Source organism: Halichoerus grypus, chromosome X (genome assembly GCF_964656455.1).
Source record: "Halichoerus grypus chromosome X, mHalGry1.hap1.1, whole genome shotgun sequence".
In the NCBI taxonomy this organism is placed as follows: Eukaryota; Metazoa; Chordata; class Mammalia; order Carnivora; family Phocidae; genus Halichoerus; species Halichoerus grypus.
The window spans coordinates 27,328,749-27,347,578 of record NC_135727.1 but is presented as its reverse complement, the minus strand read 5'-3'; the positions used below and the strand labels follow the sequence as shown (position 1 = coordinate 27,347,578).

The window sequence follows — 18,830 nt, the reverse complement described above, 5'->3', positions numbered from 1 at the left end:
ACACACTTCAGACAAGAAAACAGAATAGCTTCAATCATCATGTTCCGGACAGAAAGGACCTTATGAGACAGAGAAAAACCATGTGTTGAACAAAAGAACATAATCTGGCATCTAGAATTACTTTAGAAACAGGCTATGATGTAATCTGAATGCTTGTGCCCCCCCCCCCACCAAAAACTGTTATATGGAAATTCTAATCCCCAATGTGATGGTATTTAGGAGGTGGGGCCTTTGAGAGGTGATTAGGTCACAAGAGCAGAGCTCTCACGAATGAGCTTAATGCCCTTAAAAAAGAGAGCTCCTCTGCCCCTTTCACCATGTGAGGATACAGCAAAAATTCAGGAAGCTTTCACCAAGAACCCAACCATGTTGGCACCCTGATTTTGGACTTCCAGCCTCCAGAACTGTGAGAGATACATTTCTGTTGTTTATAAGCCACCCAGTCTGTGGTAACTTGTTATAGTATGAAAGTATTTTTAATTTCTTTACTGCAGGTACAATGGCATCCAAGTCATCAATTTCTAAGATTTCAAGTAGATTATTAGTAAATGCCTGAAATGCTGGGAAAAATTCCTCCTGTTCTTCCAGTTTGTTGATAATGCTTTGGAGGTCTTCAGGTCCCAATACCTGCATAACCTGTTCATTCACATCCTCATTAATCAGCCTACACAATTTTCCAACTGTGTTCACCAACACACACAATGAAGATGAACTATCTAATTCTAAGAGTTCTTGGAGGTTTCTCACAGCACTGTTCATTTCTCCAAGCCTAGTATAAACTTCATTCATTTGTGTGGTAACTTGTTATAGCAGTCCAAATGGACTAAAACAGGCTAATAAAAACCTATGCTAGATTATTTCTAAGAAATAGTATTTGCAAAAAAACTATGCATCTCAAGGAAAGAACCAGAGAACCAAGATGCAGAGAAATGCACCTAACAAAATAAAAGTATAATTTTAAGGAAAAAATCTATGCTTGAGAACACCAATTGCTGTCATCTTTTTCATAGCAGAAAAAAACTCTGTAACTAGTATACAGTAAAGAAACTTCAATAAAGCAAAAACACAAAGGAGGTAGTCAACTGGCTTCCCTTTCCAAGAGATAGCAGACAGCTGACACAAAGATAAGATGCTTCTAGGCTGAATGGCCCTTATATCCAGATTGGTCCAAAAATAAAATACTAAGTATACTCAAGGTAACTTAGTCAAAATGGTTAAATGTAAATAAAATCTTTAAAAAAAGGGGGGGGGGGTGCCTGGGTGGCTCAGTCGTTAAGCGTCTGCCTTTGGCTCAGGTCATGATCCCAGGGTCCTGGGATCGAGCCCCGCTCAGGCTCCCTGCTCAGAGGAGAGCCTGCTTCTCCCTCTCCCACTCCCCCTGCTTGTGTTCCCTCTCTTGCTGTCTCACTTCTCTCTGTCAAATAAATAAATAAAATCTTTAAAAAAATAAATTAATTAAATTAAATTAAATTAAAAAAAAAAAAAAGGGCGCCTGGGTGGCTCAGTCAGTTGGGCGTCTGTCTTTGGCTCAGGTCATGATCCCAGGGTCCTGGGATCGAGTCCCGCATCAGGCTCCTTGCTCAGCAGGAAGCCTGCTTCTCCCTCCGCCTGCCACTCCCCCTGCTTGTGCTCTCTCTCGCTCGCTCGCTCTCTGACAAATAAACAAAATCTTTTTTAAAAAATGGTTAAATGTCCCATAATATGCCCAAGAATCATTTGGCTTGGGGTCTTATTTTGTTTTTAATGTTTCTCAGGTTACTTGCCAAGCAACCAAGAGAACTTGTGAGACTGAAGGTGCAGAGATTCTCACCCTACCTTTCCCCACCCCCAGCCAAATCTAGAAACTTGGACACCAGGCAACAAATTAAGGTCCTGAGGTTTGGTGAAGAGGGCTCTGGTTCTGGGTGAGTAGCACAGGGTTAGAGCCTAGGCCAAAAAGATCCTAGACCACTAAACCCAAAACCAGGAAGAACCATTTCCACTTCCTAAAACTAAACTCAAGTTAGCTAGCTCCATGACTAATTTTTAGCCAGAACTTTTGATTTAGAGCAGAAACCAGCAGAGTGTGGCCTGTGGGTCAAATCCATTCGGTTTCTGTAAATAAAGTTGTACTAGAACACATTTATTTACATATTGTCTATGGTTACTTTCAAACTACATCGGCAGAGTTGAGTAGTTGCAACAGAGACCATATGGCCCACAAAGCAAATAAATATTTACTACCTCACCCTTTAGAGAAAAAATCTGCTGACTCCTAATTTAAAAGAAAGAAAAGGAATACCTATTACTTTTTTTGAAGGGCATTCAGAAGAGTTATAGTTTAGCTCAATAATCAAAAGTGTCCATCTCTGATATCTTTCCTTGAATTTCTAAATGATGCCTTTTGCCATCTTGATGCAGGGTTCATTTGAGTGGGGTCTATGATTTAGTAGCTAAAGAGCCTACTAATCACTATTCTTTCCCATTTAATAAGTTTTTCAAATTTACTGTCAGACTTGAGATCACAACCACCATGCGGACTCATATGATTCTCCTCCTTTGCTTACTCATGCAGTAAACAGTCCCTATCTAACAGGATATAAACCTTGTTTATTATCTTTAGGATATAAACATTTTGATGTGCCAGAATCTTTTAGGGAGCAAATGACTAGCTTTTAATTAAAGGATGATAAATAAGGATTTCTCCTGATCAGACCAAGTGCCCTGAAATATAAGTGCATTTAAATGCATACCTCCCAAACTAGGTGGAGGTATCAGTTCTGCCAATGGCTAGTGAAGGAGATCAGGCCTGAGATAGCTTTGTAGGAGGTATTATGTCCAGACTGCTCCTACAGAGAAAACGATGGGAATAAGCAAGGGGAAACTCGTCCAAAGATGCCATGAAAATAAGATGCTGTGTCAGTGAACTGCTCTGGCCAGATGAGACAAGGCCTGCGTGGAGTCTGCATTGAGGGGAAATCCAATAAATTTTAACACTGAAAGAGTACTCATTGGAATTGGAGTCTTAACCTCAATTTTCATGTCAATAAAAAATTCCTTTCTCAGACAATGGGGGAGAGGACAGACTCAGCAAGCCAGAAAGAAACAAACACTTGAGTCAGGGAGATGAGCTTACTAAAATCCTCCACGTCAAGGGAAAGATGCTAAGAATCACTATAAACTCTACAAGAATGAGAGAATTTTCATTCATTTTTCAACAAGTATTTATTTGGCACCTACATACCAGGCACTGAAGTTAGAGGTACTAAACAAAACAAAAACCACTATTTTCATGAAGCTTACATTCCAGGGTGGGTAGAGAATAAATTGCAGCTCATGTTAAATGGCGATAAGTGCTCAGAAGAAAACATAGTGAATGAAAGGGAGTATTGAGGGGGATGGCCAGGGAAGGCTATACTGGAGAGGTTACATGTGAGTGCTTCGGGCCTAGTGTGCTTGGGAGTCCACATGATAGACTAGAATAGGGGTTTAGCCCAAGAAATCAAATTCTTTATATTCATGGAATATCCATGTATATCATGAGCTTGCAGTTGTAACTACCACATTGTTCTTCAGAGACAGTAACATAACCTGTTCTATAGGAGAGCCACGTTCAAGATAAGAAAGTAGTGTGTATTTTCCCAGTTAGATAAAAGCATAACTTCAAGAAAATCCCTCTTTGAAATGTTCCTAAAACAAAGGACTAAAAAGGTATAAACCCACAAGGACAAAAATTAGAAGAAACAAGGACAGATGAGAAGTGTCAACAGATAAAATAGAAACAAAAACAACTGAGGAGCTTACATAGCATAAATTTTTTTTTTTTTTTTAAAGATTTTATTTATTTATTTGAGAGAGAAGGAGCAGTGGAGGGAGGGGGAGAGAGAGAGAGAGAGAGAGAAGCAGACTCCCCGCTGAGCAGGAAGCCCAATGGAGATCATGACCTGAGCCGAAGGCAGATGCTCAACCAACTGAGCCACCCAGGCGCCCCAGCATAAAAATTTTTATGTGAGAAATATCATCTTAAAAGAGTACATGGCAGTATGATAAGGAAAGACAAACTATAGGAAAGCAATATTGCCAAGTAAGCATCTCAAGCTAGATCAAAATGCTGCAGGAAAAATGTAGAGCCTACCCTGAAAAGAATAGAAAGGAAACCCTACAGGAGGCTTTTTTAAAAATAGGTCACTGCCACAAAGATAAGCAAGAGCCCTGGAGCCCATGGGCTACCAGTCTTGGTGGTAAATTAACAACAGGAGGAAGTAGCAAAGAGAGTAAATCAGCTGCCAGAACTAGACTCACTTCAAAGGTGGGGGGGGGGGGTGAAATAGGTGATGGGGATTAAGGAGTGCACTTGTGGTGGTGAGCACTGGGTGTGGCATGGAAGTGTTGAACCACTATATTGTATATCTGAAACTAATATTATACTGTGTTAACTAACTGCAATTTAAATAAAAACTTTTAAAAAGGATAAATTTAAAGTAAAAGCTCCTTACCTGCCACACCTGCTGATCACCAAAAGCCTAAGCTAAAAACAAAGGTAACTGTAGTAAATCTAGTTTTATCTGGGTCCCTATACATAAGAATGGAGGAAGGGAATGAAGATTGGGGGACACTTCCTCTCTCTTTCTTAGTCATACACAAATTTCAAAAGTGTAGAAAAACTAAGAAGTGGAGCATAACCATCCCCTAAAATATAACCAGTAAAGCAGGGAACATGACTTCTCCAACAGGTCTCAAAATCTAAGACATCTAGGTGTTGTGAAATCTTCCCTAAGATAGCACAACAACCAACAAATAATAGGAAAAACTCTTTCCATTCTGAAAAATCAGGATTACCCTATTTTTCTACCATTCATTCCTCCTTTCTACAGAAGCCAACTATTTCCTCCAAATGCTCAATGCAAATGAAAAGAATAAAGCTGAAGAAATTTTACTTAAAAGGTAGGGAGAATAACACTTCCCTATCTTTCACAACATCTGCCACACTTATTTTAACAGGCTGTTGTAAAGATAAAATAATGTATGTATCAAAGTCCCTTGTAAAGATATTTTTTAAATCAAGCTCAAAAGACCTAAACATCTCCATGTTTCGAGAATTCAATAAAGATTTTATTGAACTTTCACATTTGCTTATTTTCTGCCCTCTATAAAATTACTGAGAAATACTTAAAAATTAAAGATAGAAATACTAGAGAGAACAGAAATGAATACAAACACGCAGCAGGAAAACAGAAATAATAAAGATCAGAGCAGAAATCAATGAAATAGAAACCAAAAGAACAGTAGAACAGATTAACGAAACTAGGAACTGGCTCTTTGAAAGAATTAGTAAGACTGATAAACCCCTGGCCAGACTTATCAAAAAGAAAATAGAAAGGACCCAAATAAATAAAATCATAAATGAAAGAGGAGAGATCACAACCAACACAGAAGAAATACAAATAATTATAAGAACATATTATGAGCAACCATATGCCAACAAATTAGACAATCTGGAAGAAATAGATGCATTCCTAGAGACGTATAAACTACCAAAACTGAACCAGGAAGAAACAGACAACCTGAACAGACCCATAAACAGCAAGGAAATTGAAGCAGTAATCAAAAATCTCCCAACAAACAAGAGCCCTGGGCCAGACGGCTTCCCAGGGAAATTCTACCAAACATTTAAAGAAAAATTAGTACCTATTCTTCTGAAACTGTTCCAAAAAACAGAAACGGAAGGAAAACTTCCAAACTCATTTTATGAGACCAGCATTACCTTATCCCAAAACTAGACAAAGACCCCACCAAAAAGGAGAATTACAGACCAATATCCCTGATGAACATGGATGCAAAAATTCTCAACAAGATCCTAGCCAAAAGTGGGCGCCTGGGTGGCTCAGTCGCAGGGCGTCTGCCTTTGGCTCAGGTCATGGTCCCAGGGTCCTGGGATCAAGCCCCGTGTCGGGCTCCCTGCTTGGTGAGACTGCTTCTCCCTCTCCCTCTGCCTGCTGCCCCCCCCCCCGCTTGTGCTCGCTCGCTCGCTCTGTGTCAAATAAATAAATAAAATCTTTAAAAGAAAAAAAGATCCTAGCCAATAGGATCCAACAGTACATTAAAAGGATTATTCACCACGACCAAGTGGGATTTATTCCTGGGCTGCAAGGTTGGTTCAACATCCGCAAATCAATGTGATACACTACATTAATAAAAGAAAGGACAAGAACCATATGATACTCTCAGTAGATGCAGAAAAAGCATTTGACAAAGTACAGCATCCTCTCTTGATTAAAACTCTTCACAGTGTAGGGACAGAGAGTACATACCTCAATATCACAAAAGCCATCTACGAAAACCCACAGCTAATATCATTCTCAATGGGGAAAAACTGAGAGCTTTTTCCCTAAGGTCAGGAACACGGCAGGGATGTCCACTATCACCACTACTGTTCAACACAGTACTAGAAGTCCTAGTCTCAGCAATCAGACAACAAAAAGAAATAAAAGGCATCTGAATCAGCAAAGAAGTCAAACTCTCACTCTTCGCAGATGATATACTTTACGTGGAAAATCCAAAAGACTCCACCCCAAAACTGCTAGAACTCATACAGGAATTCAGTAAAGTGGCAGGATATAAAATCAATGCACAGAAATCAGTTGCATTTCTATACACCAACAACGAGACAGAAGAAAGAGAAATTAAGGAGTTGATCCCATTTACAATTGCACCCAAAACCATAAGATACCTAGGAATAAACCTAACCAAAGAGGCAAAGAATCTGTACTCAGAAAACTATAGAATACTCATGAAAGAAATTGAGGAAGACATAAAGAAATGGAAAAACGTTCCATGCTCATGGATTGGAAGAACAAATATTGTGAAAATGTCTATGCTACCTAGAGCAATCTATACATTTAATGCAATCGCTATCAAAATACCATCAACTTTTTTCAAAGAAATGGAACAAATAATCCTAAAATTTGTATGGAACCAAAAAAGACCCCGAATAGCCAGAGGAATGTTGAAAAAGAAAACCAAAGCTGGTGGCATCACAATGCCAGACTTCAAGCACTATTAAAAAGCTGTAATCATCAAGACAGTATGGTACTGGCACAAAAACAGACACATAGATCAATGGAAAAGAATAGAGAACTCAGAAATGGACCTTCAACTCTATGGTCAACTAATCTTCGACAAAGCAGGAAAGAAGTCTAATGGAAAAAGACAATCTCTTCAACAAATGGTGTTGGAAAAATTGGACAGCCACATGCAGAAAAATGAAAGTGGACCATTTCCTTATACCACACACAAAAATAGACTGAAAATGGATGAAAGACCTAAATGTGAGACAGGAGTCCATCAAAATCCTATGGAGAACACAGGCAGCAACCTCTTTGACCTCAGCCGCAGCAACTTCTTCCTAGAAACATCACCAAAGGCAAGGGAAGCAAGGGCAAAAATGAACTACTGGGACTTCATCCGGATAAAAAGCTTTTGCATAGCAAAGGAAACAGTCAACAAAACTAAAAGACAACCAACAGAATGGGAGAAGATATTTGCAAATGACACATCAGATAAAGGGCTAGTATCCAAAATCCATAAAGAACTTATCAAACTCAACACCCAAAGAACAAATAATCCAATCAAGAAATGGGCAGAAGACATGAACAGACATTTCTGCAAAGAAGACATCCAAATGGCCAACAGACACATGAAAAAGTGCTCAACATCATTTGGCATCAGGGAAATACAAATCAAAACCACAATGAGATACCACCTCACACCAGCCAGAATGGCTAAAATTAACAAGTCAGGAAACGACAGATGTTGGCGAGGATGTGGAGAAAGGGGAACCCTCCTACGCTGTTGGTGGGAATGCAAACTGGTGCAGTCATTCTGGAAAACAGTATAGAGGTTCCTCAAAAAGTTGAAAATAGAGCTACCCTACGACCCAGAAATTGCACTACTGGGTATTTACCCCAAAGATACAAATGTAGTGATCTGAAGGGGCACGTGCACCCCAATGTTTATAGCAGCAATGTCCACAATAGCCAAACTATGGAAAGAGCCTAGATGTCCATCAGCAGATGAATGGATAAAGATGTGGGGTATATATATATATATATATATACACATACATACAATGGAATCTTATGCAGCCATCAAAAAAAAAAAGAAATCTTGCCATTTGCAACAATGTGGATGGAACTAGAGGGTATTATGTTAAGCGAAATAAATCAGAGAAAGACAATTATCATATGATCTTGCTGATATGTGGAATTTGAGAAACAAGGCAGAGGATCATGGGGGAAGAGAGGGAAAAATGAAACAAGACGAAACCAGAGAGGGAGACAAACCATAAGAGACTCTTAATCTCAGGATACAAACTGAGGGTTGCTGGAGTGGAGGGGGGTGGAAGGGATGGGGTGGCTGGGTGATGGACATTGGGGAGGGTATGTGTTGTGGTGAGCACTGTGTATTATGTAAGACTGATGAATCACAGACCTGTACCCCTGAAACCAATAATACAATGAAAATAATAACAATAAAAAGAAAAAAGAAATGAATACAAACACATAGGTAGCAATGACAAAAAGATTTCTCATAAATATCATCCCAAATTTTACTAGTACTGATAAAATCTTAAAAGTACAATCTAGACACTGCTCTCATTTCTTAATTGAAAAAAAGAAACCTACATGGGGGAATGCATCCATTTTGTCTTTATGGATATTCTCCAACAGTTTAAAAAAAACTTAGTAACACATATTATTAGACATATGTCTTACCTATTAAAGATTTTATATTTTCTAAGATTAAATCACTAGTAATATTTCCAGATAAATCTTGCCCCAATTCAGCAATCAGCTTGGCATAACCTTCATTCTCTTCTCTTAACAAATTGAATTTTTGCTGCTTATAACTGAAATTAGATAAACATCATAAAGGGGATAAAATTAATTCAATTAACAAGCTTGCATAAAAGTACCGTATTCTTCTCATTGAATTTTCATATTTCTCTTATATAGAACAATTATAAAAATAGTTGTTGAAAGTTTACTTCTTTGTATATCTTTTAAAATAGAAAATAACAGTGATTCATAAGAGACACCCCAATGTTAATTACACAGGGAAAACCAGTAACACAAAAAAAGAATATTGCTAATCCCAAGGAACAATAGCATGCCACTATTTCCATCGTTGACTAAGAATATAGCCATACTTGTAAATTATTTTATTGGTAATAATAAAAGCACTGAATATTACTTTAACTTCTAATACGGAAAAAAATTAACACTGGTTTCACACAGGTAAAGTTCACGGCTGACTCAATAATCCTAGGCTTCTTTTAAAAGGATAAAACACAAGACATGCTAACAGCAACAACAACAAAAAAAATCTTCAAACTGCTGTTAGAAACATCTAGTATTCAAAATGAGAACTAAAGAAAACATACTCAGATACTTGATCTGCAACATAAAGATAAATGTACTTACAAGAGTTTTGTCTTGATTTTAACTGACTTTTGATTGAACTGCTGTGATTGTTTGATAAGCCCTAATGATTCCAATGTTTCTGGATCCAGGCGTTCCTTTAGAACTGTGTCTGAAACTAAATACTGTATTAAAAAATATTAAAGGCCATTTATTCCTTAGCATTCTAACATATCCACAATTTAAATACACTCAAAATAATTTTTCCCAAATAAGAATATTAAAATCACATTAAATATGTATCAATAAATTTCAATTTATTAAAAAAAAGCTTGGAACTTCAATTTAACAAAAATGATGACTCTCCAAATATTGAAAAAAATGTGACATATAGCTCTTTAAATAAAACTCACTAAAAAATTATATGCATGCTGTACACAGCCTACAAATGAAATTCTGATTAAACCTATGTCTGTCAACTGAATTTTTCTTTAAGAGTAATACAGCACCTTCAGCCTTCATTACTTTCTACTGTTTAAGTCAAATTCTAGTACAGCGAATACAAGGACATCTTCCAGGTCTGAGTAATAGCATTTCTCCTTGGTTCTAAATTTATGAACATAAAATGGTTTACTCGACAATGATTATGACAAGTTCTAGAATTTATTATTTTTAAACTACCTCCATTCTTTTTCTCCTTGCCTAATAGTTTATGAAAAACTGTTCAGTTTAAAAGTTGTCCACATCATTTCTACTCACTTGATAGATGCTTACCTTTTCCTTATTTAGGAACTTACTAGGTCAGGAATATCACCAAAAGTCTGATATATACAGATAGTTTAATTGATATGAAGCATGCATATTCCACATAATTAGCATGTCTAATTTTACAAAGCATTCCATTTCAAAATCCAAATCTCACCTTATAATGAATAGCCAACTGAATGTCAATATCCTCCTCCATTAACATGATTAACTGTGATTATAATTGTTCAATGTAAAAATCTAGAAAGGGAAAGTATTTTTTATAACTTACCAAACATGCTAATACCAATTGTGTAAAATAGTCTCTCTTGCTTTTTTCTTCTAAACAATTTGTCTCAATATCTATAATGATGGAAAAAAAAAACATGAAAGTTTGATTTTTCTAGACTGTCTCCAGCACTATAATAAGATACTTATTTTCTTTAAAACTAGCTAATTTTAAAATGCCTCATTCTGAAATTGGAAACAAATTTGCAACTATAGTAAGCAGGAGCTGTCCTTCATATGCATATGAATGCTCAGAATTAATTTCTCCTGATAATGGAGACTGACCCTGTAGCCAATGGCATATCCATAAAATGGTAAGTTGATTACACAGGAGTTACATGCTATGGCACTGGAAGCAACAAAACTTCAAAAAAATAATGTTTTCAAAAATGGAAATATTCAAGCAAAGTTTAAATGACAACACATCAGAGATGCTAAAGAAGAGATTCCTTCCTTAGGTGTAAAGTTGAACTAGGTGACAACAAAGATCTCTTCTAACACTAAAGATCTTATTACTTGTGAGGATTAAACCTCTGACCTTGGCCACCTTGGCACCATGTTCTAACCAAACTACCTGGCCATCAACTCTACGAAAAGACAGTATTAAAAGAATATTTTTAACACCCCATTTTGAATTACTCTAGTCAGCAAACAAAAATTATTCATGATTTTTATTTTCTTCCTATTGAAATATTAAGAAACTGAGACCTCCGAGTTTCAGTAGATTATTCAGAAAATTTGTCAGTTTTATGAAGTATGGAGGAAATAAAACAATTAGCTCTTAATGCCAAGCATCAAAAAATTCAACCAGGATTGGGCGCCTGGGTGGCTCAGATGGTTAAGCGTCTGCCTTCAGCTCAGGTCATGATTCCGGGGTTCTGGGATCGAGTCCCGCATCGGGCTCCCTGCTAGGCGGGGAGCCTGCTTCTCCCTCTTCTTCTGCCTCTCTCTCTCTCTGACTCTCATGAATAAAAAAAAAAAAAATAAAAAAAAAAAAAGACTTAAAAAAATTCAACCAGGATTGACAGGATTACAAAGTTGATCTCAGGATTATTGCTTTAATGATTACATACTATCATATTAAGGTCAACTCGTAATTTACAAGAGACACCAATTTTAGTGATATAATAAAATTGTCTTCTAAGGGTTCTACAGTTCTCCCCAGATGTCCTACCACTGATTTGCTTCAGTTTACTTTCTATTGCCGTAACTGAGAATCAAAAGAGAAAAGAATTTATCATCAAACATTTCCACATTTTCCTGGCCCTTCTCCTCTTTCCCGTCTTGGACAGTGTCATTTCCCAATATCCTGGCCACTGTAGCTAAGCACATGGTCAGCTCAAGCGTATTAAGAGAATTTGAGGGTATAATTTATACAACATAAACTGCAATACAATCTCATTCTCTTAATTAGACTTTTGATCCATGTGTATCTCATCAATCCCAGGGATTCCTAGTTGTCTCCCTGTTATCTGGTTTTCTGGTCCCTCCTCAGGCTAGAACTTCAAGGATACTGATCTTCAGGGGTCAGGACTAAACTGGGCCCATTCTTTTAACCAACATCTATCTACCAAGGCCCAAAAGTCCCTAAGATCTACCCCCAAAGTCCCTGAGATCAGAGCACCTGGATAGCAGGTTCATCCTCTTCAAGCCAAGTCTCCTCTCCTCTTAGCCATCTGACCTGATCAAGGTACCACTCTCTGGGTTCTGACCATGTTAAGAAATGCTTAGTAGGACCTCAGTAAACTTCTTTGCTGAGCTATCTCAACAATCAATACACGACTCTCTTAGCACAATTATGTCTTCCCTGTTTCTTTCTTCTTTTTGTCCTAACTAATGAAGCTATTCTAATAAATTCATTCATTATCCCTGACTCATAAACCCTGAAATCAGTACCTAGTAAATTCTCTTTAATTTCCCCTATGATTTTACTAAAAAGCCCTCAACCATTTCCAACTCTAGGTCCCAGTATCACCAACCACCCACTCCAGCTCAGAGGTCCCATCAGTGCATCAAGTTACATCAGACTTCCCTCTCCAGGTTAATATAGCTCTCAGGCCCCCTCATTCTTACATAATTAGTCTTTTAAAGAAAACTGTTATCTTAACCAGGAAGTACAGCACTGATTTTTCTTATGGCTCTTAAAATATTAGAAAGACAACATGGTATAGTAAAAAAAATTACGGGCTCTGGAACCAAAACGACCCAGGTTCAAACCCTGTTTTACTGGCTATGTGGCCTTGAAAAATCCCTTCTCGGAGCTTCAATTTTCTGATATGTACACCTACTTTACAGAAGTTGCTGTAAAGATTAAAATGAAATTAAATGCATAACACAATGCTTAGAACATAGAAGGTGCTCCAAAAATAGCATCTACATTATTATTGCCATTATCATTATTAGAGGTAGCTCCCATTCTTACTCCTATTCCCTAGTTTGGTCTGGGGTCATCCTTCGATCATTTTTTTTTTTTCTGCTAACAGTGAGGGTGGGTGAGTGAGGGGGGACAGGTAAGGGAAATTCTCTTTCCAAGTTTGCCATTCTAATCTTGCTTGTAAAAATTGACTGGATAGGCTAAAAGAAATTTCCCAAGAGCAACCAAACATCCTCATAAATTTATGTTAATAGTAAAAAGCAATGACTTATAACAATAATTCCTATTACTAAAGTAAATATGAAGGGAAAATATATCCTAATAAAATAAATCAATAAAGAAATTATTGGAACTTACTAGTAAGCTGATAGCTGATGATTACCCCCAAAAAAGACATAAAATATACTCCTGACACTATCAAGGAACGACAGCTTCCACAAAATGTTACCTACAAATCACTCTTTCAGTCCTACAAATTTATAGTAAAAACCATTTTTTAAAATTTTTTAAACTGTTTCAAGGTATATCTATATGTAACATACATAATGTAATACCTTTAGTGCCTGCTTTAAAAAATTAAGCTTAAAAGGTTTTGTTGTTCTTGCTGGCATAAATCAATTCAATAGATAGTATGAACTTATACTTAATGATCCAAACCAGGACAGTTTTAAAAATCGAAATAAGGCACTATTAATTATGCCAGGGGAAAAAAAACAAAAGTGGGACATATGATCACCCCATCAGTGGTCTACTCTTTTATCACTCACAGTCCACACACATTTTGACCTATTCCTGACATTACTGCTGTTATGAATCTTAAACATCCTGAAGGATCAAGCACCAGGCATTCAGATTTGATGAGATCAAATTCCCAGATTCTCAGTAAGACATTTAAGTAACCTATCTATTCTAGGAATTAAGATTAATGAGCTAAATTAATTCACTCCAGCTCGACAAACTCTCAGAGGATGTCTTATTTTAAAGTGAATATTAAAATGTCTGGTAAAGGTTTCTATTAGATCAAAGTTTTAGAAAGCATAACACTGATGGGGAAAACTGTGCTCAAAGTTATTTTAATTCAAATCTAAAATTAAGAGAAATAAATTTATAATATACATTATTTTTTAAATCCATGCTTCCCGTGGAAGGACACTACCTTTTGTTCTAAGTCAAAGAAATACTCCTTTTTTATCTTGCATAAATTCTTACTTATTCTGGACAAATAGAGAAGCTGCTACCTCCAAAGCTGGTTTCTCATCCTCAAAAGAAAAGTACTTTTGATTACTTTGGCTCTTCTTGCTCTCTCTAAAATTAAGAAGAATCAAAAGAGTATAACAGCAAAGTAACTATCTCTTTAGCGTCCTAAGTTTGAGATTCTGACATTCATTGATAAAATTAATTATGTGGTTACTAAAATCTGAATAATTCAGACTAACTGAACTTCAAAAAACTTAGCTTTTTTCTACTTGAAATGACTTAATTTAGCTCAATTTTATATAAACATACATTCTACAAAACTCAGACTATTTAAATTATAAACTATATCTAAAGCTAGTTTATAAACAGTGATCATACTCACATTTGACTTACAACACTATATTCTCTATAAAGTAAAGAAATGATACAGTCTAGTTCCTACAAATAGTTTGAAAGAAAATATTTTTTTAAACATAGTACATTAATCTACCATACAGCACTTTTTACAGGTGAAATAAAGGATTGATACCTACCTAATATGCAGAATACATCAGCAAGAATGGAGGGCATATCCTCACGAAATTCCTAATTATAAAAATATAATTATTCATAGTAAATACAAGAACAGCACACTAGCAAGTATGGTTTCAGAATAATACTCTTCAGTAAAACCTAAAACCTAACAAAACCCCAACACCACTACGTTGACAAATAATAAAATTCAAGTTTCGTAATACAGAGAAAACAGAAAGAGACAACAGTTGGAAAAAAAATGTTTAAATGTCTACCATGAAATAACTTGATAAAACACTTGATAAAAAAAAACCTAACAAGCGGGGCGCCTGGGTGGCTCAGTCATTAAGCGTCTGCCTTCAGCTCAGGCCATGGTCCCAGGGTCCTGGGATCGAGCCCAGCATCGGGCTCCCTGCTCAGCGGGAAGCCTGCTTTTCCCTCTCCCACTCTCCCTGCTTGTGTTTCCTCTCTCTGTGTTCCCTCTCTCGCTGTCTCTCTGTCAAATAAATCTTTAAAAAAAAAAACCTAACAAGCACCTCAGGAAATATTAAAGAGCACAAATGAATGACACTTTTCCAATGAAGTTTCATGTTAGAAACCACTGGAATTTGGGTACCTTAAACCTACTGTTAAAAATGGTACATTTTTCAACTACAACTTTAAATGTGCTCATGCCTCAATCAACACTGATTTATGCAAAAGTCCTAGTGGTATCGGAACAGAAATCTAAAAAATACAAAAACAATTACAAGCTGTCATTCCATAACTCAAGATTCTCTGAAGATGAAAACAATTACCAAAAATCCATCTTTATTTTCTTTATGCACTGATGTTTGTAGCCTTTGTAAACTAAAATTCTCCCCTCATTTCTGGATGAAAACTTCAACACGTATTCTAGATTTGTCTCCTGACTTCCCACTCCCATGCCCAATTTTAGAGACATTTTCCATTAGTAAGGATCATAGTTCAATCACTGCAATTAGTTTGCTGGCACTATAGCAACCCTTAAACTAGCCTATTTTCAGAGAGTAAAGGAAAGAAATATAATCCTAACAACAACAACAACAAAAAAAAACTGGCACTGTAAGAGACATGCAAGATATGCTTCCATGGCTAAGATATGGGACAGTGAGATATGGGGCTATGAGAAAGCCATGACAATGACAATCCAGGTGCAAAGGTATATATAAAGACTCAAAGGAAAGGGGAAGCTAAGTAAAAACAAAATACATATTAAATCCATTTGGACTATTCACTTTCAAAAAATGGGAAAAATATTAGAATCGAATCCATAAACAGACTATACCAATGGCCAATTTACAGAATGAAAGAACCTTAATTGCACACCAGACTTCAGTCTCAAAAGTTTCTTAAGGGCTATGAATTTTTGCTATGTCTACTTGAACGCAAGTACTCAGGCTACTTGAAGAAAAGAGCAAAACAAGAGTTTTCAACATGGAATATTAGTTGTTGAAAAAAAAGACTACTCCAACATGAATTAATACTGCTGTGGTCAGATAGAGACAGTTTAAGGATAAAAGAGAAATTCATATTGAACCTTGACTGCTCAAATACATTTCAATATGTAAGGGAAAAAAAAATCACAACAGCTAAACATAGAAATTCCTCACGACTATCCTCAGAAAAGCACAGAAAGCATATGAAGGAGATTACCTATCCTAACAGAAAAAGGCTACAGAAGCTTAAAGCAGCACAAGGGAAATTCGTACTGGTATCAAGAAGCTCCAGGTCCTACACGTCAATAATACTCATTATGAAAGCTGTTCTCAACTGGATGGATAATTTTATTTATACAAGGTTAAAATCCAGCCTAATAATAATAGAATAATACACCACTTAACTACTTAAGTTAAGAAACTTAACTACTGGTTTACAAACAACATCCTTACAATTTGAGAGCTCATCTTACAATTCAAATACCAAACACCTATGAAAAGTATCTGGTCTGAATCTAACTTAAATTGTCTAATAAAAGAGACAGAAAAATCACCTAAAGGTTAGGGGAAAAAATCTAGTTATTAATATTTTCTAACAAACACATGAAAACTGGCATCAAGTGAGCATTAGTTACAACTATGCAACCTCAATTTAATTTAAAATAACTTAATCCTCAAATTTTAAAATATATTTAATTTCTAAACATAACTGCAAACAAAAGAAAATGTTTTGATATGCTCCACTGTGAGAAAAATATTCTAGTCAAATTATTTTTATAGTAGCATTTTTAATTAAGTGTATCGTGATTTTGTTCCAAGGCAGGCTTTTTTTTTTTCTTTGCCCTCTCAGCTTACCTAACATTTTCTGCTTTATTCACAACCAAAGATTAAAATTTCAACCTAGCAACAACGGCTTATCAATATTGCCTTAAAACATCCACTACTATAATTCTGAACAAAATGAAATGCAAGTTATATACTTTAGGGATCTTTGTATCAAAGGCAAAAAGAAATATGTAATTATTAAATTAAAAAACGTGTGTGTGTGTGTATGTGTGTGTATATACTTACGCTAATGTCATTAAGAACATTAGATGCCTGTTCATGCTTTAGATTTCCTTTAATGACATGGTATGATAACTCATAAAGAGCCTGCTGGAAATCTGTTGAACATAAAAGAAAGAGTGTAAGAACACAATCTCTTGAACATAAAAGGTAGACCCTTCTGAGGGAAGACCTCTGTATTTCCCACTTCTCAGAATTATAAGTATCAAAAATAAGAAAAATATACTTCTAATGCTTTTCTCTGACAGATTTTTTTCCCTTTTACTTTCACAAAAACACAACACTAAAAGTAGAAAATAGTTAACCTTGACTCCACTACTATAACATAACTACTGCTTGAACATTTCCTTCCAATCTTTTTCTACGTATCTACATGTTTTACATATTTGCATTCACAGTGTACATCATTTGGTATTCAGATTCCCCCACAAACACTTTTTAAAGTATTTCCTTATGCTACCAAAGTCTCCCAAATTATTTTCAGTGACTGCATGGAATTCCAGCAGGTGGATATAAACTAATTTAACCATTTCTCTCACCAGCAAATTTCACAGCTTTGTCTACATATATTGGGATCATAGCCAATTCACTCTCAGGGCTACATTGACAACAGGTAAAGACTACCAGTCAATATAAAATCAAGTTGTATCCGTATCCTACTCTCGGAGAATGTCTCCCCAAATCTAGATCTTTTCGCCTATCAGAATTCAAACTAAAATAATTACATACATACATATGTAAAATGGCAGTTCTATGAGAACTGTCAACCACAGATAGTCTCATTCACTATTACCATAGCTTCCTTCCCTGGAGAAGGAATTCGGACGGGGCGGGGGGGGGGGGGGGGGGGAGCTAATGGTCACATGACTACCTCCTTCGGGCCATATTTTTCTTTAGTCCTATACACTGAAAACTTTACCTCCTTCCTCTCATTAAAAGTAGAAAAACAATTGTATGGTGACAGATGGTACCTATGCTTGTGGTGAGCACAGCATAATGTACAGTTATAGAGTTGTTGAATTACTATGTTGTACACCTGAAACTAATTTATTATGTGTCGCCTATACTTCAGTAATAAAAAAAAAAGTAGAAAAACAAGTAGCTCTAAAAACAGCTGTAAAATAAAGTCAATTTATCTTTCTGAAGGGAATCAAAAATCTTTCAGGGCAAAATAGCAAGTAAAACATCAAATATTTAAAAATCTTCTCCCTTAGTTTGACTACTCGTCACAAAAAAGGAATAGCATAGAAATCAAAACATACCAATATCCCTTTAAACAACCTTATTTACAATTTTATTAATTTACAATTATTTTACAATGAAATAAATTTGTCCATTAAATTATTTGCTAAAGAAATATAGCCAGAGGGAGCCCGGGTGGCTCAGTCAGTTAAGCGTCTGCCTTCAGCTCAGGTCATGATCCCGGGGCCCTGGGATTGAGCCCCACGTCGGGCTCCCTGCCCAGTAGGGAGTCTGCTTCTCCCTCTCCCTCCCCCAACTTGTGCTCCCTCTCTCACTCTCTCTCTCAAATAAATCTTTAAAATTAAAAAATTAAAAAAAAAAAAGAAATACAGCCAGAGTATCCCAATTCCTAATGAAGAATTCATTATTAAACATATTCTATACCTTTTTCATAAATATGCCTTCATTATGCTTATAATAAACTATATAAAAGCTAAAATGCAAAGGAAAACATTTCTATTTGTTAGTATGGTAGAAATGAGGTCAATTTCATGCTTTCAATTTCCATTAATAAAATGCTTTTACAACAAACAACACTCATTTTTAAAATTA

The 18,830-nt window shown here is 36.1% G+C and overlaps 1 protein-coding gene across 16 annotated transcripts in view; it reads right to left on the bottom strand.

Annotated features, from left to right (window-relative positions):
- THOC2 (THO complex subunit 2) overlaps nucleotides 1-18,830 on the bottom strand; it is a 116,109-nt gene that overhangs the window by 75,962 nt on the left and 21,317 nt on the right. For all 16 annotated transcript variants that reach the window (XM_078064429.1, XM_078064434.1, XM_078064438.1 and 13 more), the window contains 5 exons: nucleotides 17,043-17,134; nucleotides 14,535-14,586; nucleotides 10,435-10,505; nucleotides 9,462-9,583; nucleotides 8,754-8,887 (listed from right to left, as the gene is read on the bottom strand). In XM_078064429.1, coding sequence (XP_077920555.1) covers nucleotides 8,754-8,887; nucleotides 9,462-9,583; nucleotides 10,435-10,505; nucleotides 14,535-14,586; nucleotides 17,043-17,134 — 471 coding nt within the window. The remainder of the gene's footprint in view (nucleotides 1-8,753; nucleotides 8,888-9,461; nucleotides 9,584-10,434; nucleotides 10,506-14,534; nucleotides 14,587-17,042; nucleotides 17,135-18,830) is intronic.